Raw genomic sequence first — 23,216 nt, 5'->3', positions numbered from 1 at the left:
CCCACTGCTGCTTTTTTACCCATCTGTCCATTCAGCCTTTTTCATTTCAACATGCATCTTCTTCCTCCTGCCTTAGCCTAAACACATAAAAACCCACTGATTCAGTCACTGTTCAACAAGTATTAACGCACTGAGTGTAAGGGTTTTAAAGACATGTGAGACACTGCTCATGCCCTTGGAAAGTTAAATGTATACACATGAAACATTTAATTATAGCAATGTGTATGTGATTATGCCTTATGGTCCAGACAGTAAGTACAGTTCCTGTTTTCTGTATGTGGGGGTGGTGGGATATCTTTGGACTAAAGTGGTCAGGGGAGGCTTCCCTGAAGAAGTCGGACCTCACCTGGGTCTTCAAAGATGGATTGGATTTGAATGAGTCACAAGCTTGGGAGGAGGCTGCTTTAAGTGGGAGGAAGAAAATGAGCAGAAGCAAAAAGGAATATTAAGTGTGGAAGGCCCCATAGGCAGTTAAGTCCAATCTGCATGTAGTTGGGTCACTGCATATGGGGCCTGGGGAACAGCTTGGCAGCATCCCCAGTTCTTGGCACCACTGCTGCTGCTCTGTTGCTTTCCCATACTCTTAGGTTTCAAGTTCCTACGTGTAGAGAATAGCAAGGCTTGGGAAGTAAAGGAGGTGGGCAGGAAGAAGAAAAAGAAAAGTAGTACAGGGTTGGGTAGAACGAAACCGCAAACCTATTTCCCCAACCAAGGTTCTTGGGGGTTGTCCTTACAGTTAGACAGAACAGGGGATTGTGGGAATCACTTAAGAAGTGGTGTCGGCTGGAGTAATGAGGAGGAAAGAAATTTTAGCTCAGAGACTAAAAGACCTAAACAGAGAAGCTTGCAGTGGTTATAGAGCTTGTGGCTAGAGTCCAGTCATGCTAGACTCGTTCTCAGCATCAAATCTGTGCCTAGAGTGCCTAGATTATAGTTGTTTTAATTTAAACTAATCCAAACGTGAGCTATCTCATACAAGGTTAAAAAAAAAAAAAAGGCACACATTTGCTTGCTCTTCTGACTGAACATTTTAAGGTAGATTCTTTATTCATGGCCATTCTTTCCACTTTGTTTTCACTGCTACCACCCAGGCTTTTAAGACTTTTTAACCTCGTTGTTATTAACCTGGTTGCTGGCAATAGTGACCACATCGATGGAATATTTACTATGTTTTAGGTGTCGATCTATGCACTTCTTTTAAAAAAAATTACCTCATCATCCTCGCAGTAACCAATGAAGCAGTATTATCCCTGTTTTCCAAATGAGGAAACTGAGGCACGGGCTTAGAAACTTGCCCAAAGTCACCCAGAGATAAGTGGCAGGGCTGAGATTTGTGCATATGTGGTCTTCCTCCAAAGCTCATACTCTGAACAACAGTGCTGCTCTAAAATGAATCTTTCTAAAGTGCCACTGTGATTAGATCATTTCCCCACTCAGCTAAACTCTTCCTTGGCTCCTGGGTAAAGACGGTTCAGGTCATTCACTTAACTTTTTTATTAGAGTGCTTGCTGTAGGCTAAGTACTAGCTGCTTGCTGAGGACTGAGAGGTAAATAAGGGGATCCCGTCCTCAAGGAGGACAAGGTTTAGTGAAAGAGGTAATAAATTGCAGATACTGTGGGCTAATTGCAAATGATGAAAAATGTGGCCCCTATAGGGGGCATGGTTAATTTTGAGTAAGGGAGTGAAAGTTGGGGAAGGCTTCACCGATGGTGCTAAGCCATGAAGAGGGCTGTAGATAGTTCAGATAGCGGACAAGGGTGTGGAGGCCCGAATAGCCAGTTATGAGCTCTGAATAGATTTTGATTGGAGGTTGGCAGGAGGGTTGAACACTTGAGTATGGGTTTGTGGTTTCCAAAGTTTTTTTTGTTTATATACCCCATCAGTCGAAATCTTTAGAGAAGCAGCCCTTAGTATATTTTTGTCATACTTCACTACACAGTCTCATTTTTAAAATCCCAGCAGTTAATAAAAAAGATGGATTGAATAGATGGATATGTGATAAATCAGGTATAGTAAAAATAGTAGAATCTCAGTCACGGATATTCAGATGTTCACTGTAAAATTATCTCAACTTTGCCATGTGTTTGAAGTTTTTCATAATAAAATGTTGGGGAAAAATTCCCAGCAGTCCTCTTTAGTCCTTAGAAGCACTCTTGGGGAATGTATAAATCTTATTCCCTGTGCTAGATTATAAACAAACTCTGATCTTTTTGTATTCTCCATAATGTCCTGTGTACTTTGGGTGCAGGGTACATTGTTTTTTTCCATAGTGAATAGGTCAATGATCCTAAGAGAATGGATTGTAGAAGTGACTTTTTAAGAGTGTAGTGTGGCTCTTAATATAATGGATTTAAGACCAGCTCCAAAATTGCATATCTAAAGTGTCTGTCGATGTTACTAATGAGTGAAGTTCTCTTTCGGTTCTGGTCAGTGACTTTTTTGTTGTTACTGGAGTGATAAAGAACTCCCTGTATTGTAGCACAGACTTGAAAGGTATTGATTAATAACCGATTGTGGTTTCCCTTTTCAGAGGAGTGTTCTACTGTCTTGAAGGTGGGAATTTTTCACTTGGATGATCTGCATGCCTACTATTTCTTTTGACTGAATGTCAGTGCCTCAGAACAAAACCCACTACTGTATCTCTCCCCTCTTTGGTTTTGTTCTTCAGGCTAGACCACAAGATGGGCCTTTATTCCCAGTCTCATTTTCATTTGTGATACAGAAAGTAGAGGTGGAAGGATTAAATAATAGATAAATTGCTGGGTTGTCTGTTTAGCTTTAGACAATTCGGACTTCCCATGAAAAGATCCAGTGTATATTGCTGGGATGAATTTTTTGATTTGGTTGGTTTCATTTATATGCTCTGCAAAGCTTTGTAAATGATAATCAGTAGAAGGAAAATTAAGTAAACCCACAAATTGCTTGCCTGATTGCTTCCTAAGGGTCTCAGAAATAAAGCAACCTAAAGCAGTTTTAGACTGTGATTCAGGAGATAATTTAGGGTGATTAAGGGAATGAATGCTTTGTTTTAATGGTTACCGTGTAATTAGAAAAAAATGATCAGCACATCAAACTCACCATTTCACAGCTATACTTTTTTAGAATGATTATGATTACATAAAATGAGTTGATTTAAAGAAGGCTATTAAGTTGCAGTACTTGGATATGGCAGAAATCATGTTGGTGGCATATGAATAACCAGACTTTGAGAACAGATACCATTTTGTGCTTTGGTTCTCTAGAATACGATAAAGCAATGGCTGCTATGCCTCCTGATTGTTTACTTACCATTAGTCATAGACATTCTGAAAAGTCATTGACTTTTCTAGATGCTCTAGTCGTTGGAAAATAATCAAAATAATAATTACTTCTTAGGCAACAAGTTGTATATTAAAAGCTTTTAAAATATCTCATTTAATCCTCAAGAGCTTGCAAGGTGCATGGTATTCTCCCCATTTTACAGTTGAGTAACTGAGATAACCAAGAGGTAAAATAATTTTTCTTTGTTCTAAGTACTAGTAAGTGGTGGATAAAAATTATTGTTCTAGGTTTATATTGCTCAAAGTTTACACAATCCCACCATCCTGTTTCCTTCATTTTATACATTCTTGTGTATGATCATACACTGTTATTGGCTAGACAATATGCATAGAAGACAAACAATCATAAGTAGATTTTTTGAGCACTTAGTTTGTGCCAGCATTGCTAAATGTACAATACTGCCAATACAAGGCAAATGTGTAAGCTAAGTGCCAAGTAAGTGAGTCATACAGTGATGTTATAGGAATTCAAAAGTGTAGTAATCCCTGTCCTTTCTACAGTTTCAGTCTCTGCCTCTCTGGTTTCTTTCACTTACAGCATGCACAAATAATCTTTGAAAAACAAAAACTTCCCCTTTATTTTCTAATTCCTTCGAGCCATTATCTTTATCTCCTTTCTTCCCTATTCACCATTATTCTTAAAGAAGAAGATTGTATTAATTCCCATTCCCTAGCCTAGTGCTACTTTATATCTGATGTCACCACTCTGAAGCTGCCACATGCATTTCCATTCTTAGCCTTTCTTGGTCCTCTTTAAGATCATTAATATCAAGCCATCCTATTCTTGAACTATCTTCCTTGGATTTCATAATTCAACTCACTTCTGATTCTCCTTGTAACCCTCTAGTTCTTTCTTCTCTTTTCCTTATTCCTCTTCTGCCTGCTTCTTTAAATGTTGGTGCCCTCAAGGCTTCTGTCCTAGTCATATTCTTCTGCTTTTGTTTCCTGAGCAATCTCATCCATTATTGTGGCTTTAAGTATTAATTAAATTCTGATGATTCCTATTGCTCTGTCTCTACCCTCGACCTCTCTCATGAGCTTTCAACACATCTTTTCAGCTCTCTACTACTTGATGTCTTTTAGGTCACTTAAACTAAAAAATACCCAAAATGGAACTCATTATGTTTCCCCAAAACTTGTTTCACTTCTGGTACTCTCTTTTTCTATGAATGGCGTCTTTCATCAGTTTCAAGCCAGAAGCCATGGAGTCCTCAATTCTTCACTCTCCTGTCACTTCCCACATTTACTTGGTCATCGGATCCTTTGAGTTCTACGTCAGAAATGTCTCTTGAGTCCAGCTACTTCTGTCTGTTTCCACCCCCATTGCTTTAGTTCAGGCTGCCAAAATTTCACCTGAACCAGGAAGACAGTGTCAACTTGTTCCTTTACCATAACACTCTCTGGACTCCATCTGCCATATTGCTGCCAGAGACACCATTCTGAAAACAGAAGCTGACTCTGTTATATGCCCAAAGGTGTATTTGCCCACCCTACCGAGTCCAAACTTCTCAGCATGGCAGACAGCGCCCTTCACAATCTGATCCCAAACTCTCTCCAGACTTACCTGGTGCTCACCTCTGGCCACCCCTGTTCCAACCATCCTATATTTTCTTAGTTTCCTAGACATACCGTGTCCTCTCTCATAGTATTTTTCTTATGTTTATCTTGACCTTTGCATAGCAAATTCCCCCTTATTCCTGCTCAAAAGTTATCGTATAGAATCTTTCCTAGCCAGCCTCTGTCAGCTGTGGTAGATGAAGCCTTCCCTTTACTACCAGAGTACTCTGTTCTTACCTCTCTCATATTTTTTTCTCTTTCATAGTATTTTCATATCGCATAATTCTCTTTTAAATGAGTTCCAAGAGGGCGGAGATTTGCTCTAGGACTTGACATATATAAAATAATGTTCGCTGTGAGAGAGATTGGTTGATTTGCCTTTACTGACTGAATCACTATAGAGGGCTTTACAGGTCAGATGAAGAATTTAGAATCAGTGCTATACAATGTTATATGTTAATTCCATCTAAATAAGCTCAGATTGCAAACTGAATTGCCAAACTCCTGTTACTCAGAAGTTTTGTAGCTGCTTAGCAATGCACTTATAGAATATATTCCCCTTTGATGGTAGTAATAATAGCTACCACATGGGCGAGGTACGTCACCAATATTCATTTAATCCTCACAACCACCCAACAGGAGAGGTATTAATCTCTATTTTTTCCTCTACTCCTATGACAGTTTAAATCTCTTTTTTTTTTTTTTTTTGAGACAGAGTCTTGCTCTGTGGCCCAGGTTGGAGTACAGTGGCATGATCTTGCCTCACTACAACCTCCACCTCCTGGGTTCAAGCAATTCTCCTGCCTCAGCCTCCCAAGTAGCTGGGACTGCAGGTGCGTGCCACTACACCCAGCTAATTTTTGTATTTTTAGTAGAGACGGGGTTTCACCGTGTTGGCCAGACTGGTTTCGAACTCCTGACCTCAGGTGATCCGCCTGCATCAGCCACCCAAAGCGCTGGGATTACAGGCGTGAGCCACCACGCCTGGCCTAAATCTCTACTTTTTATAGCCAAAAACAAAAAAACAAAAAAACAGGCTCAGTGTAGTTACTGACCCAAGGATACACTGCTAGAACATGGTTGGACCAAGATTTGGACCTAAAGATATTTGACACCAAAATCCTTCATCTTTAACATATCTCAAAACAGTATAATTGCATTTTTATAGTTATATTTTAATAACTTTTTCTAGAACATTTTTTCCTATATTTAGTTTGTGTAGCATAATGGCTGACAACACAGGCCTTGGAGCCAGACTGCCTGGGTTTAGATCCCTATTCTTCTAAGTACTCATTATGTAAGCTTAGGCAAGTTACTTGCTCTGTGCCTCAGTTTAACAATAATACCTACATCACAAATTTTGTTGTGAGTGTTAAATGATTTAAGTAGTATGCTTGGAACATCATATGGCATGTAGTAAATGCCATATAAATGCCAGCTACTATTATATTGACTAAAATATCTTGTAGCGGGGCATGGTGGTGCGCACCTGTAGTCCCAGCTACTTGGGAGGCTGAGGCAGGAGGATTGCTTGAGCCTGAGAGGTTGAGGTTGCAGTGACCTGAGATCGCACCAATGCACTGCAGCCTGGGCGACGGAGTTAAGACCCTGTATATATTTAAAAAAAAAAGATTATAAAATATCTTGTGCACCTAGTAGGTTGGACATTGATCACCTCACTCTCATGCTTTAAGCTTAGCATGGCATGCCATGGCATGCCTTCATGATCTGCCCACCATTATCTAGCCTAATTTTACCCCATTTTTCTTATCAGGACAATGCTTTTCAGTTCAGTTAATATTTTTGAGCACCTGTTCTGTGCCAGACACTGTGCTAAGTACTATGAACAACGGAATTAATTTACTCAGCCAATGTTTATTGGACTCCTGTGTGCCAGGCAAAGTTCAAGATTGTGAGGATACAGCAGTGAATAAAACAGATTTCTGACCTCATGAAACTTACATTCTAATGGAGAAGATAACAAACAAGATAAATAGGCAAAATATGTTTTGTGACAAGGAAATGCTGTGGAGAAAATGAAGTAGGGAAGTGAGATAAGGAATGTTGAAGTCAGGGGTACAAAGCATGGTACCCTACCCTTCCAGGAGCTCATAGTCTAGTAGAGGAGACAAGTAAGAAAATACTTAACGGTATAAGTCCCCAGGATCATTTCTCCGGCCCTTGTCATTAGGCCCAGGGACATAACCAGTAGAAGTGGCAGAAACCAGGATTTGCATACCAGAAGCAAAACCCTTGCCCGTTCATCTGTATCACATGAGGAAATTACAAAGGTTATGGCAAAGATGGCAAACTGGCAGCCCATAGGCCTTATGTGGCCCATGCATGTATTTTTGCATTGGCCCACACATTTTTTTCCTTTTCTTTTTGAAAGAACTTCGTTTATTTTCATTGATCAATAGTGTTCACCAGGATCTGAAATCAAATAATGCACTTGGACTGAATATTAAGGCATCATCTAGTTGAATGAATTGAATGATTATCATTTCCTGCTGTCATTTAACTTGCATTATATGAATACACTTCTTTTTTAACAAGTTCGAATTTGTTGCCAACTTTTAAAAATTGAGAAATGTTGCAAAAAAGTCTCTTTCCAACTACTCCTGAAATATCAGATCCTCTGGCAATACTGGTTGACCCCTTTTGGTGGACCACATGGTCTTCATTTATTGGTCTCTACAGCTCCATGGTGTCTCCCTGACACAATGATGAAGTGCCACTTGTCGTTCATGGTAGACATCTTCTACAGTGGCTCCCAATGAGTCCCACCTCCTGGTATTCACACCCTTTTGTAATCTCCTCCCGTCCCCCCCATTTGTGGGCTGGACCTAGTGACTTGCTTCTGATGAGCAGACTACAACAAAAGTGATGGGATGTCACTTCCAAGATTAGGTTATAAAAAACTGTGACTTCCATCTTGTTTGCACTCTCTCTCTCTTTCTCTCTGGCTCTTCTTGCTTGATCACTCTGATGAAGCAAGCTGCCATGTTGTGAGCTGCCCTATGGAGAGGCCCACAGGAAAAGAAACTGAGGGAAGCCTCCAACCAACACTCAGTGAGGAACTGAGGCCCTCAGTCCAACTACAGCCTGCAAGGAACTGAATTGCTGCCAACAGCCACGTACGTGAGTGAGCTTGGAAGTGGATCCTTCCCCAGGCGAGCCTTGAGATGACTGCAGCCCTGGCTGGCACCTTGATTGAAGCCTGTAGGAGACCTTGAGCCAGAGGACCCAGCTAAGCCATGCCTACAGATACTATGAGATAATAAATGTTGTTTTAAGCCACTAAGTTTGGGGGCTACTTTGTTACACAGAAATAGATAACTGAAACACCATTGATTGTTGTGCTTGTTCTTTTTAAATAATATTTTTGATGAATATGAAATATTTCTCATACATCTGTGCAAAGTGAAAAAAATCTTTTTTATGGAAGAAGTTCACGTATTTGAACAGGAGAGAGCCTATTTCTTTGTGGAATTGATGAATTTTCATATACGTCTAAATAAAATGTGTCTGTTGAAAGACTACAATTTAAGATACCATTTAAAAGTAAACCATTGTAAGAAATATCAGTATACAGCTGGGCGCGGTGGCTCACGCCTGTAATCCCAGCACTTTGGGAGGCCGAGGCAGGTGGATCACCTGAGGTCGGAAGTTCGAGACCAGGCTGACCAACATGGAGAAACCCTGTCTCTACTAAAAATACAAAATTAGCTGGGCGTGGTGGCGCATGCCTGTAATCCCAGCTACTCGAGAGGCTGAGGCAGGAGAATCACTTGAACCTGGGAGGCGGAGGTTGTGGTGAGCCGAGATTGCACCATTGCACTCCAGCCTGGGCAATAAGAGCGAAACTCCGTCTCAAAAAAAAGAAATATCATTATACAAAAATGATGAATGCTGAAATGAAAAGAACTTAAAAATGTACTTGGAATTTCAACAGGCTATATTTCTAGATACAGATAAAATAAGTGATGCCACAAAAGGCAATTATGTATTAAATGAAAAAACTGCCAGGGGTTGAAAGCCTTTTTTATGCAGTAGTTTTATAACAGTGTTTGTTGAGTACAACAGAAATTATGTTATAAACAAGCATTTGCAAAGGTAGGAAATACTTTTGTTCAGGATGTCAAACATCGATGGCTAAACATTCTTGGGCCAGATTTAGTCAAAAAGTTAAATTATTTTTGGAGATTTACATAGCAGCTGGTTACAACAGATTAAAAACTCCATCCACATAGCTATACATTTAGCTGTATACGTAGCCAGTGGTTCTCAAAGTATGGTCCTAGACCAACAGCATTGTACCATCTGGAAACATGTTGGAAATACACATTCTCAGTCCCCTACCCCATCGGACCTACAGAATCAGAAACTGGCGGGAAAGGTGAGGGAGCTTATGGATCCATTTCAACAAGCCCTCCAGCTGATTCTGATACATGCTAAAGTTCGAGAGCCACTGCACTTAGGTATGATTTATGTGTTAAGAATTTGATGTAACCTGACTCTTGGACTCATCACAGGTACATCTGGAAATACCTGGATTTTGTGTGATGAGAAAAGTCTTGAGATTTTTAATAACAATTGGTCAAAATTATTAAGTATGGCTACAGATTGTGCTTCTGCAGTAGTGTTAAGAACTGTTGGACCCAAGAAACAATTTGAAGCAGAAACACTTTGCAGGGACCTAAACTTAAAGCTATTTCTGCTGAAAGCTTCAAAATGAATCAGTCAGATCAGGAACTAGTAATTAACATTGTGGTTTGCACCACAATTGAATACTTTGCTTGGTGAATTATTAGGTGCATGTTATGGAAATCTGCCCTATTACATGGAGGTTGATTGGCTTAGTTGAACATGGTACTCAAGATGCTGAAAAAAATGATTTGGCATCCAAAGGGCATTCACCACACCCGCAGAGATTGAAATAAAATATTTGGCTTGTTTGGTTGATTTTACAACTCATCTAGACACTATGAATAAAAACAGCATTGTTCAGAAATACCTTCACAAATGTATGGTTGTACTTGCTTGTTCCTAGCAAAATTATGCCTTTGGGAAACTCATTTGGCAAGAGATAAACTGGCTGACTTTCGTTTGCTGAAATTGGTTTCCAAGAATTGAAAGTGATGGCCTGAATTACATTCCCACAGTTGTGGAGTTCTCTGTTGAATTCCAGAAAAGGTTCTCTGACATATTTGATGAAAATGAACTAATATTGTTCAATTAGCCTTTCTCAGTGTTTAGAGTATGAAAGAAGAGCTACAATGGAGATTCTGAATTACTGTGCCATGGTACTGAAAATGAAGCATGATGTCATTGAAATGCCGAATTCTACAAATACCTCGGAAGTAGTTACCGAAATATAAAAAACACTATGCCAAACTTCTGTGTTTGGAAATGCCTACATTTCTAAACAGCTGTTTTCCATTATGAAATAGGATCAAATTAGTCACTTGAAGTGAAAGCATTCAAGGCTCAATTGTGTACTGCATGTTGTAACAAAAATATAAGACCTAACATTGACCTCTTGGCACATAAATGTGTCAGGCCACCAGTTGCAAGTCAAAGGAGAATAAACAACAAAAAAAAAAGTGTAATGATAAATTTTCTAGCTTTTCACTTATGTCTTTAATGTAAAATGTAAACTCCAGTATTTTGCATGTATAAACACCCACAGCTTAAATAAAAATACATTTCTGTGTGTGTGTTTTTTATTTTTAAACACAGGGTCTTGCTCTGTTGCCCAGGTTGGAGTGCAGTGGTGTGAACATGGCTCACTATAACCTTGAACTCCTAGGCTCAAACCTTCCACCTCAGCCTCCCCAGTAGCTAGGACTACTGGCATGTGCCACCCACACCCAGATAATTTTTAAGGTTTTGTTATGTTTGTTTGTTTTAGAGACAGGGTCTTGCTAGGTTGCCCAGGCTGATCTCAAACTCCTGGCCTCAAGCAATCCTCCTGCCTCAGCCTCCCAAAGTGCTGGGATTACCCACCATGCCTGGCCAAATATTACATTTTTAGAAGTTAATTTTTCTTTACTCAGCCCCTTCATTCATGTTAGCTGCCCATCCCTGTAAGCATTTACAGTCCCTAGTTCAAAGACTCTTAGAAATTTCTTGTGATCATTGTCTTCTCTGCAGTTCCCGTCCTCCTTTCTGAGGTAACCCAGAGGTTCCCTTGGATTCTCGCTCTCTTTCTCCTAAGAATACTTTTCATGATACCTCTGACTTTTCAGTCGTGAAGATTTGCTTTGGGCTAAACAAATGCCTATTCTGGTATCTATTTGTCTCAAATTATTTCTGAGGACCTTCAGACAGTAGTACATACCACAGACTTCATCTCTGCAAAACAGACTTTCATAGCTACTTTTTCAGTCTGTGCCAGCTATTATATTATAAATTGTAAGTCTTAGAATTGGGTAGGAATTGAGTAAATCTCCATTTTACAGATGAAGAAGCTAAGTGACTTGCCCGTGACTTGTCCCCACAAACTTTGATCATAGGTTCACTGGATGCCAAAGCTCCTGCTGTATATACTGATAACAAAAGTTAGTATCTAAAGTACAGTTTCCAGCCCATGGTTGACACACAACAGGTTTTTTAAAAATCCAAGTTTTCCCTTTTGTTCTTAAATGTGACAGAAGATTTCATCTGCAGAAATGGGCTGGCTTCTGGCAGCCTAAGAGTAATTAAGAGTACTAAAATTGGGCCGGGCGCAGTAGCTTACGCCTGTAATCCTAGCACTTGGGGAGGCCAAGGTGGATGGATCACCTGAGGTCAGGAGTTCGAGACCAGCCTGGCCAACATGGTGAAACTCTCTACTAGAAATACAAAAATTAGCCGGGCGTGGTGGTGGGTGCCTGTAATCCCAGCTACTTTGGGAGGCTGAGGCAGGAGGATTGCTTGAACCCAGAGGTGGAGGTTGCAGTGAGCCAAGACCACGTCATTGCACTCCAGCCTGGGCAACAAGAGCAAAACTCCATCTCAGAAAAGAAAAAAAAGTACTAAAATTGGGTACTCGCAAATTAAAATTAGTACCTTAATAGTGTGTACTGAACACTGGATCAGTATTCTACTACCTCTAGCTTGACTGCCGTATTTCATGGCAAAGACTACCACGTATGTGCCTGTAGATAATTGAAATTCCTACAGTTGAGAGGGAAGGCCACTTTATCAATGTTTCCTTGAAGTAACTGTGGTTCCTAATTGCTGCTATTCTTTTAATACATTATTCTTTAGCTTTGTGATTATCAGTCTGGTCTCTTAATGGTTGGTTGGTGAACTCCACAATGTAGTGATGCATATTTGCATCAACAGTAGTTTCAGTCTGTAATTATTTAGTAGTTAGAGTTCCAGTTGAAATGTAAATCATCTATATTTCTATTGCTGAACCAGACTTATACATAATCCATCCCGCCCTCGAATCTTCTTATAAGGTGATACTTCCTTACTATCTCTGATTTCTTTTTGCCTTGGTGAGAACAGGTAGTGAAGATAGACCACAGAACTCAGCCCGAGTTAGTCACTAGTTTGGTGTATTTAGCATGGTAGAGGGGCTTGAGGGAATATGGGACAAGCTGGAGGAAGTCAAGTACCGCAGAGGTCAGAAAGCAGTATTGCCTCTAGTTTGAAGTTTAACAAGCATTTATTATACTCTTTTTATGGTCCAGGCAGAGTGCTAACATAATTCTGCCACTAATGGGCTTACAATCTAGTTATTTTTTTTATGCCCTTGTGTTTATTGTATTACTTGTGAGTTGATCTCAGATTACTTTATGCCCACGTTTCCAGTTTCCTTTATTTGAGAAACAGTGTACTTAATGGAAAGACCATTGGATTTTTTAAAGACAGGGTCTCACTCTGTTGCTCAGACTGGTGTGCAGTGCATGATCTCGGCTCACTGCAGCCTCAACCTCCTGGGCTCAAGCGATCTTCCCACCTTAGCCTCCTGAGTAGCTGGGACCACAGGCATGTACTATCATGCCTGGCTAATTTTTTAAACAATATTTGGTAGAGATGGGATCTCACTGCGTTGCCCAGGCTGGAATCCTCGGCTCAGGCGATCCTTCTGCTTCTCCCTCTGCCTCACAAAGTGCTGGGATTACAGGCATGAGCCACCATGTCCAGCCCTGAAAGCATTATTTTAAAGTCAGACCTAATTGGTTCAAATCCAAGTACTGCCATATTGCTAGCTGTGTTATTTGGGGCAAGTTACTTAAGTTTTCCAAGCTTCTGTTTTCTCTGTTTAAATAAAGGAGAGGGAGGGGGATGAATGATCTAATACCCATTTTACAGAGTTAGAAGGATAAATGAAATATGCCTAGCCCAGTGTCTATCTTGAAATGTTAATCACTACAGTTAGTTCCATGAGGTCAAAGACTCTTGGCTCTTGTTACTGCTGTGTCTCCATACCTAGATTGGTGCCTGGCGTACATTAGTGCCTGGTTCAGTACCTATTGGTTGAAAGTTGAAACAGTTCATTGGTTGCCTACTCCGTGTGAGTGGTCTATGTACTGGAGATAACAGCAGTGAACAAAACAGATTTTTAAAATCTCAGCCTTCTTGAAGCTTACATTCTAGTGAATAATACTTCTGGTGGTTTTTAATATAAAATACTCTTCAAATATTTCTGAAAGAGCCGCAGTGTATAATACATAAAATGGTGACTATGAGCTCAGGTTGAAGAGAAAGTTAGGAACACCAGGCCAGGTGCAGTGGCTCATGCCTGTAATCCCAGCACTTTGAGAAGCCAAGGTAAGAAGATTGCTTGTGTCCAGGAGTTTGAGACCAGTCTGGGCAACATAGCAAGACCTGTCTCTACACAAAATCAAAAATTAACCAGGCATGGCGGTGCACACCTGTAGTCCCAGCTATTTGGGAGGCTGCAGTGGCAGGGTTGCTTGAGCTCGGGAGGTTGAGGCTGCGGTGAGCCGTGATCCCACCACTGCATTCCAGCCTTGGTGACAAAATGATACCCTCAAAAAATAAAAATTTAAAAAAGTAGAAACACCAATCCTCTTTAGTTATTTGGTCCGGTCTCCACCTACCAAAATTCTGGTTTGGGGAAGCACAGTTTGCAAGCCACTTCTTTAGACTACCTGTGGTTGGAAATGAGACACGTCTTCTCAGAGAGCTTTTTTCCCCTGAGGTTTTCTTTCTTTTTTTTTTTTTTTTTTTGAGACGGAGTCTCGCTCTGTTGCCCAGGCTGGAGTGCAGTGGCGCGATCTCAGCTCACTGCAACCTCCACCTCCCGGGTTCAAGCGATCCTCCTGCCTCAGCCTCCTGAGTAGCTGGTACTACAGGCACCTGCCACCACACCCGGCTAATTTTTTTTTTTTTTTTAATAGAGACGGGGTTTCACCATATTGGCCAGGCTGGTTTCAAACTCCTGACTTTGTGTTCTGCCTGCCTTGGCCTCCCAAAGTGCTGGGATTACAGGCATGAGCCACCACACCCGGCCTCCCCTGAGTTCTATAAACAGGTGTCACTTCCTCTCAAAAACCATCACCCCACTGACTGTTGAGGTGCCTTTACTCTGTGTTCCCATGGTACCCTGTGCTCCATAACTTCTCACAAGTTAAGTGTCTTGCTTTGTGCTGTCTGCATCCTGGCACTTAGTAGGCCCTCAACCCCTATTCACTGAACTGAATGGTGAACCAGCAATTAAAAGCTATAGATAGTCGTTCAGAATCTCAACTCTCGCTTTCTTTAAAACTCAAATGTGCTGTTTTTTCTGGTGAGTTGTTTGGTTATGTTATAGTTGAATCTCTCCTAAATCATTTTACTCTCCTGGAAAATTGCAAGGTTAACGACTAAACTGGACCAATTTGGGCCAGGCGCTTGCAGGTGGTAACAGTGATGATAAATGTGTAAATTGAGCCAGAGTGCTCACTATTCTGACGGTCATTGTTGGCTCTTTGCCCTGTCAGGATGGAATGCAGATTGTATTTTGCTAGGAATAAATTGCCATGTTGTGTGATCTGACTAGATAAGTGTTTTTTAAACTTGCTTCATCATGAAATCATCTGGGGTTCTTGTTAAAAAACAGATTTCCAGGCTGACCCTAGACCTACTGAATCAGACTCTTCAGGGGTGGGGCTTAGAACAGCGATTACTTCCAAGGAATGAGAGTAAAAGGACTGTTTTCATTCTACACACTGCCATATTGTTTGCTTTTTTTTTTCCCTGAATATGTTCTGCTTTTATTCAGCTGCAATTTTATCTTTTGATTAACTTACAATTCATGGTACAAAAATTCAAAAGATACAAAAGGATATATGATAAAAAATATTCCACCCCTTTCCCAGTCACTGGGTTCTCCTCCCTGGAGGGGACCAATATTATCAGTTCGTTGTGTATTCTTTCAGAGATACTATGGATATAAAAGCAAATAAATATACATTTTATATATATATGCACATTTTACATATATACATATTCTACACAAAAAATACCTTTTAAAAACAGCATACTATGCATAATGTTCTGTACCTTGCACTTACCATTTACCATATCTTGGTGATTTGTCTATGTGTATAGATAGAGTTTTGTCATTATTTTTTATGGTTTTACACTATTCCATTGTACGTATACATTATGATTTACTTAACTCGTCCCTTATTGATGGGCAATTAATTAGGTTGTTTCCAGTCTTCACCTATTACAAATAATGCTGCAGTAAATATTTTGTGTTTGCAAAGGAGTTGCTCACACTTAGGCACTTTCATTGTTGTTCCAAGTGCTTTACATATCTAAAAGATAAATCCCTGAAAGGAGAATTGCTGGGGCAAAGGGTACGCACATTTGTAATTTTGAAAGGTCTTGCCAAATCGCTCTCCCTAGAGATTCTACCATTATACCACTACCAGGAATGTTTGCAAGTGCCTGTTTCCTTCACCAATACATTATTTGCTAATCTTGTACGTGAAACATCATGTTTCAGTATTATTTTAATTTTTATTTCTCTTATCACCAGTGAGTTTGATCACCTTTTTATATGCTTAAAATCTGTTTGTTTCCTTTTTTGTGAAATGTTCTCTTACATTGTTAGGTTTTTTCCCTTCTCTATTAAGGAAATTAGTCCTCTGCACTGTAAGTTGCAAATTTTTTTGCAGATTGTCATTTGTCTTTTGAGCTTACTTACATTGGTTTTTCCCAAGCAGAAATGTTTGATTTTTTTTTCTTATTCATCAGTCATTTATACATTCATACTGTGGAAATGTTTGATTTTCATATAGTCAAGAGTATTGACCGTTTTCTGGGGGTGTTACTGGATTTCTTCATAAACTATCCCCACTCTGAGATTATACAAAATTTCCCTCATGGTGTATTTTATTATTTTTTTATTTTTATTATTATTATTTTTTTGAGATGTAGTCTTGCTCTGTCGCCCAGGCTGGAGTGCAGTGGCGTGGTCTTGGCTCACTACAACCGCTACCTCCTGAGATCAAGCAAATCTCCTGCCTTAGCCCCCCGAGTAGCTGGGATTACAGGCACCAGTCACGATACCTGGCTAAATTTTGTATTTTTAGTAGAGACGGGGTTTCACCATGTTGGCCAGGCTGGTCTTGAACTCCTGACCTCAAGTGATCTGCCCGCCTTGGTCTCCCAAAGTGCTGGGATTACAGGCATGAGCCACCGTGCCTGGCCTATGATTTTCATGGTTATCCTAGTTAAAGTGTGAAGTATGGATCCATGTTTTTCTCCTCAAATGACTCTTCAGTTATCCCAACACCATTTGTTAAATAATCTATATTACTTTTCTAATCTAAAAACTGGATTTTTTAAACAAATAAATGGCATATAAATAAAGGGAAGGGGAACTGCTATACATTGTGGTCCTTAGAAGCCATATCAACGAAATACAGCATGTGGATTCTGTTTGAATCCTGATTTGAACAAAGCAACCATCCAAAGACATTTTCGGGACAATCATAGAAAGTAGAATAGGCACTAGATATTATGATATTAAGAAATTGTTAATTTTGTTGGGTGTAATAATGGTAGTGTTTGTTACTTTAACTGTGAGAGTTAAATAATGAAGTATTTATGGGTGAAGTGATTTGATGTCTGGAATTTGCTTTAAGATATGCCAGGAATGGTCAATAGCTTATGAAAAGATATTCAACATCACTAATCCTCCAAGAAATGCAAATCAAAACCACAATGAGATATTACCTCACACTCATTAGGATGGCTACTGTTAAAAAAACACACAAAAAATAAGTGTTGACAAGGATGTGGATAAATTGGAACCCTTATGCACTGTTGGTGGGATTGTAAAATGCTGCAGCTGCTGTGGAAAACAGTATGGAGGTTCCTTAAAATATTAAAAATAAAACTACCGTATAATTCAGCAATTCCACTTCTGAGTATATATCTAAAACAATTGAAAGCAGGATCTCTAAGAGATATTTGCACACCCATGTTCATAGCAGTACTATTCACAGTAGCCAAGAGTTGGAAGCAACCCAAATGTCTGTTGATGGATGAATGGATAAACAAAATGTATAGCATACAATGGAATATTATTCAGCCTTAAAAAGGAAAGAAATCCTGTCACATGCTACAATATGGATGAACACTTGAGGACATTATGCTAAGTGAAATAAGCCAGTCACAAAAGGACAAATTCCATATGATTCCGCTTATATGAGGTACCTAAAGTAGTCAAATTCATAGAGACAGAAAATAGAATTGTGGTTACCAAGAGCTAGGAGGAGGGAGAAAAGGGAGCTGTTATTTAATGGATATAGAATTTCAGATTTGCAAGATGAAAAAATTCTGGAGATATGTTGTATAACAATGTGAATATCCATAACACAGCTGAACTGTACACTTAAAAATAGTCAAGATGGTAAATTTTATGTGGTTTTCAATCACAACAAAAAATATTAAAATACCATAAAAAGGCCAGGCACGGTGGCTCACGCCTCTAATCCCAGCACTTTGGGAGGCTGAGGCGGGTGGATCACCTGAGGCCAGGAGTTCGAGACCAGCCTGGCCAACATGGTGAAACCCTGTCTCTACTAAAAATACAAAAATTAGCCGGAACTGGTGGCATGTGCCTGTAATCCAGCTACTAGGGGGGCTAAGGCAGGAGGATCGCTTAAACCTGGGAGGCGAAGGTTGCGGTGAGCCGAGATCATGCCACTGCACTCCAGCCTGGGCAACAGAGCGAGACTCTGGCTCAAAAAAAAAAAAAAAAAATATATATATATATGTATGTATATATACACACATACACACACACACACACACAATATGAAAAGGAGGGGGGCAAGGTAGATGAAACGAATGACTTAACATTGATAACAATTGAAAGTGGGTAATGCTTTCATGAGGGTTCATTACCTTTGTATATTTAAAATTTTCCATAATAAAAAGTTATTAAAGTTCTTAAAGCCTTAGGGGAGCTTGGGATTTGTAAACAGAGCTGAATTTGAATCCTAGCTCCAATTTTTAAAAATCGAGGTATAACTCATATACCATAAAATTCAACATTTTAAAGTGTACAATTTAATGGTCTTTAGTATATTCATAGCGTTGTGCAGCTATCACCACTAATTCCAGAAGATTTTTATAACCTCAAAGGGTAAACCAATACGTACTAGTCTTATTCCCCATCCCCACAATCCCTGGCAACTACTAATTTATTTTTCCATCTCTTTGGATTTGCCTATTCTGGGCATCTCATATGAAAGAAGTCATACAATATATGGCTTTTTGTGTCTGGCTTGTTTCACATTAGCATTCTGTTTTCAAAGTTCATTGATGTTGTAGCATAAATCCGCACTTCATTCCTTTTTATTGCCAAATAATATTTCCTTTTATGGATATACCACATTTTGTTCATTCATCAGTTGATAGACATTTGGGTTATTTCCACTTTTGGGCTATTATGAGTAAGCCTGCTGTGAACTTTCATGTACAAGTTTTTGTGTGAACATAGATTTTCAGTTCTCTTGGGTATATACTTAGGAGTGGAATCATTGGATCATATGAGATAACTATGTTTAACCATTTCAGGACCTCTGAGACCACTTTCCAAAGTGACTGCACCATTTTTCATTCCCACTAGCAATTTACGAGGATTCCAATTTCTCTGCATCCTTGCCAACACTCATTATTTTCCATTTTTTGATTATAGCCATCCTAGTGGGTGCTAACTGGTGTCTCATTTTGGTTTTGATGGGCATTTCTATAATGACTAATAATGTTGAGCAGCTTGTCATGTGCTTATTGGCTAGCTTCACTTTTTAGCTATGTGACTTTGGTCAAGTTCTCTAACCTCTGACCCTCATTGATCGTTTGTCTTTAAAGTGAAGATAATGCCTCCTGATGTTATTGCAAGGTTAGTGGATGTGAGGGGGGTTTGGAACAGTGCCTGGTACATAGTAGGTACTTAATTGATACCTAATACTACTTTGCTACTCGAGCTTGGATAGCTTGCAATCTAGTGACTTCACTACATCTGCTGTAGAAGTTAAACGCTGAGATGATAGTGCCCTCTCATTTGCCAGAGCTGTTTTTGTTTTTAACAATCTCACTAGGCCTTTCTTTACTATTCTGTACCAATCAACTCCTGTTCTCTGTCCTTTCTAGTTGGAAGGACATGGTTAGAACCATGGAGATAAAAGAGTAAGATAGAACCTGTGACCTTAAAACTTGAAGATGATGGTATTGTCAAATTAGTTCTGTGACTGTGTCATCTGTCTCTGTGCTATAAGAGTGAAGAGGAGGGGAATTATCAAGGAATTTGTCCAAGAGGTGGCAGGCCTATGGAAAGTATTCAGAACATTGGGAAAGTGTGCATTCCGGAGTCAGATCAGCCTGGATTTGAATCCAGAAATAAGTTATTCCAGCAGATCTGAGGTGAAGCTCAGGTTTGTATATTTTGAAAAAGATCTCCAGGTGGTTGTGATATACATTCCTAGTGTTTTAAGAGCTACCAAATTGATTAAAAATCACTAGTCCTTGGCTTTCTGGAGTTGAAATCACTTGAATGGTGGCATAATCAGCTTCAGACCAGCTAAAGATTAAGTGTTGTAGTGGAAAGGGTCTTTGGTGACACCTAGAGACTTTGATGTTAATGTGACCCAGGTTGCTGTTTCCCAGCTCGATAGCTCTGAGTATGGCATCTTACTTTTCTGAGCCTCAGTTCCCTCATCTGTAAAATGGGGCTTCTAATACCTGCATGGTGAAGTTGTGATGAAGAGAGAGAAAATATCACACTTAGTAACTATCCCTGGTACAAGGTAAATGGATGCTCAACCAATGACTTGTATGAGTGGTGTGCTGGAAGAAACTATTACCAGGGGACAGCATAAAACTTCACTCCTACCCTGACACATCTGGAGCTACTCATATCTCTAAGGCATAAATATGTTACAATACTTTTTGGCTCCTTTGCCTGGATATCAAATAAATATCGACCTTGCTTCACTGTCTGCTTACTGGTGTCTCTCCCCTTGTGTGTGACATGACTAGCAACTGTAACTAGACTCCTTTTCCATAATCTAGCAAAAGTTTAGTGCATTGAAACTCCTGTTAAACTCCAGAAAACTACCATTCCAACTTAAATGACAGATAGTTGAGTTGAAAAAAACTATCAAGGTCCACAGGCTCTAGAGCCAAAATCTGGGCTTTGCTTCTTCTAGCATATGACCTTGGGGCTAACAATGTGTAAAATGGGGATAGTATTAATAGGTATGCCCTCACAAGGTTGTTGTGAGTATTAAATGAGTTAATGCACATAGTACATATTCAGTATCTGTTAGCCATTATTATTACTATTACGTACCAGGTCTTATGTGGGAGCCAGGAATACAGAGGTAAATTCTCTCTATGGTCAAGGAACTTAATTTGGTGGAGCCGGTATACAGATAATTTCAGTATACTTCAAGTACAGCAATAGAGGCATGTACAGGAAGAGTACTTAACAGTTTACCTCTATTACATAAAAAATAGTGATCTCCAGGAAGAAGCATGGTACAACAGAAAGTGTGCATTCCGGAGTCAGATCAGCCTGGATTTGAATCCTGTCTACCACACTCACTCATTATGCAACTTTGGGGGCAGCCAATCTCTCGTAGCCTTAGTTTCCCCATTTCTAAAATGGGGTGTAGTTTCTGACTTCTCACTGTTGGAAGTGCAACTGTTTGGGTGCCCTGCGATGTACAGTGCTACTAAGAAAAAAAGCAAAGACTTTTTGAAAACAGTTAGATAAACTTAGATTTCTGTGTCTATTTCTACGTCTAAGTTTTTCATCCATACGTACCTACCTAAGGTTAATGATGAGATAATATATATAAAATATGTACAGCACATAGATACCGAGCAATAAATAATAGCTTTATTATCTAACAGAAGTCTCTAATGTTATTGTTTGACGTAAAAAGTAATATATACCTCGTTAATTTCAGTATTCTAATTTTGAAGACCCTCAGGGCAAGTTTCATGAAAGGAGTGAAAAAAAACCAGGGGAATAAACACAAACGCTGTCTGTGTTTACAGTAATAATCAAGTTGTAGAGTGGGAGAGCATTTTTGTTTTGTTTTTTAAGAATATTCTGTTCTGGTTGGGCACAGTGGCTCACACCTGTAATCCTAGCACTTTGGGAGGCCAAGGCGGGAGGATCACTTAAGCTCAGGAATTCGAGACCAGCCTGGGTAACATAGTGAGATCTCATCTCTGTATTTAAAAAAAAAAAAAAAAAAAAAGTAAAAAATGTTAAAAGAATGTTCTGTTCTCTCACGTACAATTTCAAATTTCACCAAACTATAAAATTTAGTTGCTAAACCTCCTGACCTTCTAACAATACAAATCAGGTTCTGTGGCATGACACGTTCTCTTCTTCCCTTCTAGGTCTTTCAGAGCCTTGAAGACCACCATTTGGAAGTGGTGGCGTTTTTCAGGGAAAATGGCTTCCATGGCCTTCTTGCCCATGACTCCGAGTATGCTCTCTACAATATTCCCTCTTACTACAGTTCCCATGCTCTGAAACTGAGCTGGAATGGGAAGAACCTCACTACCAACCAGTTCCTGATGCAAGAAGTAGCCAAGCAGCTGGGCCTGAAGAGGATGAATTTCCCCATATTTGCTGCACTGCTAGGTAGGTCATCCAAAGAAAAGACTGCAGTGATTGGTAGTTTCCTCTTCTGGTGTTAAGAGATGAGGACTAGAGTGATTTAGCCTGTCATCATTAGATTTGTCTTCTTAAAGTCTTCACGCTAAACACTGCTGGGGAGAACTCAGCATGGTTTTTGGGCTTCTTGGTAGAGCACACTAAAACTCAGCATGTTTGTTTTGTGGGTTGCTACAGGTTATTCCAGAACATTATTTAGATTCCTGTAAGCCGCCTTCTTTTGCTACATTTTATAACTCTTTTATGCAGAGTATTCTCAAGCCAAATGTTTTATTAGCCCTAGACAACTTTGGTTCCCCACACAGGGCATTAACATTTCTTCCCCAGTGTCTCAATTTAGATCGGAAAGACAAATTGTTCATTATGTTTTTCTCTTTGTTTCTTTTGTGCTAATATTTTTTATGAAAATTTCCAAATATACAGCAAAATTGAAAAAGGGCTTTGCAGTAAAAACCCTATATCCACCACCTGTATTCTGCCATTAACATTTTACTCTAATTGCCTTATATATCTATCCATTCCTTTACCCATCCATCAATCTGTCTCTTATTTTATTTTATTTATTTTTGAGACAGAGTCTCGCTGTGTCGCCCAGGCTGGAGTGCAGTGGCACGATCTCGGCTCACTGCAATCTCCGCCTCCCAGGTTCAAGCGATTCTCCTGTCCCAGCTTCCTGAATAGCTGGGACTATAGGCACTCGCCACCATGCCCAGCTAATTTTTATATTTTTAGTAGAGACAGGGTTTCACGACGTTGGTCAGGCTGGTCTTGAACTCCTGACCTCAAGCAATCCACCTGCCTCGGCCTCCCAAAGTGCTGGGATTACAGGCGTGAGACACCGTGCCTGGCCCAATATATCTCTTAAAGTTGTGTTTCAAAGTAAATTGCAGAGAGTTGATTATGTTTTGAATTGGTTTTTCAAGTACTTAGCGCATGAAGGTTAGTATTGTGTCTCAGGCATGACCTTTGCTCTATAATTCCAAAGGACATGAGTTTGGATAATATAGTGGAGTCAGCACAAGTTTTGGAATTAGGCCATTGGCAAATCACTGAAGTGACATCTCCCTGGTTTCAGTTTCCTCATCTGTGAAATGCGGATAATAATACCTCATGATGTTATTGGTAAAGTGAAATGAAATAAAGTGTACAAAATGCCCAGCACTCATTAGACAGTTAG

At 39.7% G+C, this 23,216-nt stretch overlaps 1 protein-coding gene across 4 annotated transcripts in view; it reads left to right on the top strand.

Annotated features, from left to right (window-relative positions):
* Window positions 1-23,216, top strand: part of FAM120C (family with sequence similarity 120 member C) — a 104,524-nt gene that overhangs the window by 1,543 nt on the left and 79,765 nt on the right. For 3 of the 4 annotated variants that reach the window (XM_019018939.4, XM_031005883.3, XM_055376525.1), the window contains exon 2: window positions 21,760-22,006. In XM_019018939.4, the coding sequence (XP_018874484.2) occupies window positions 21,760-22,006 (247 nt within the window). Of the gene's footprint in view, window positions 1-7,872; window positions 8,229-21,759; window positions 22,007-23,216 lie in introns of those variants that run through there. The other variant, XM_031005882.3, reaches the window with a different exon arrangement.

This window comes from Gorilla gorilla, chromosome X (genome assembly GCF_029281585.2).
Source record: "Gorilla gorilla gorilla isolate KB3781 chromosome X, NHGRI_mGorGor1-v2.1_pri, whole genome shotgun sequence".
Lineage (NCBI taxonomy): Eukaryota > Metazoa > Chordata > Mammalia > Primates > Hominidae > Gorilla > Gorilla gorilla.
This window is presented reverse-complemented; position numbering and strand designations above follow the sequence as displayed.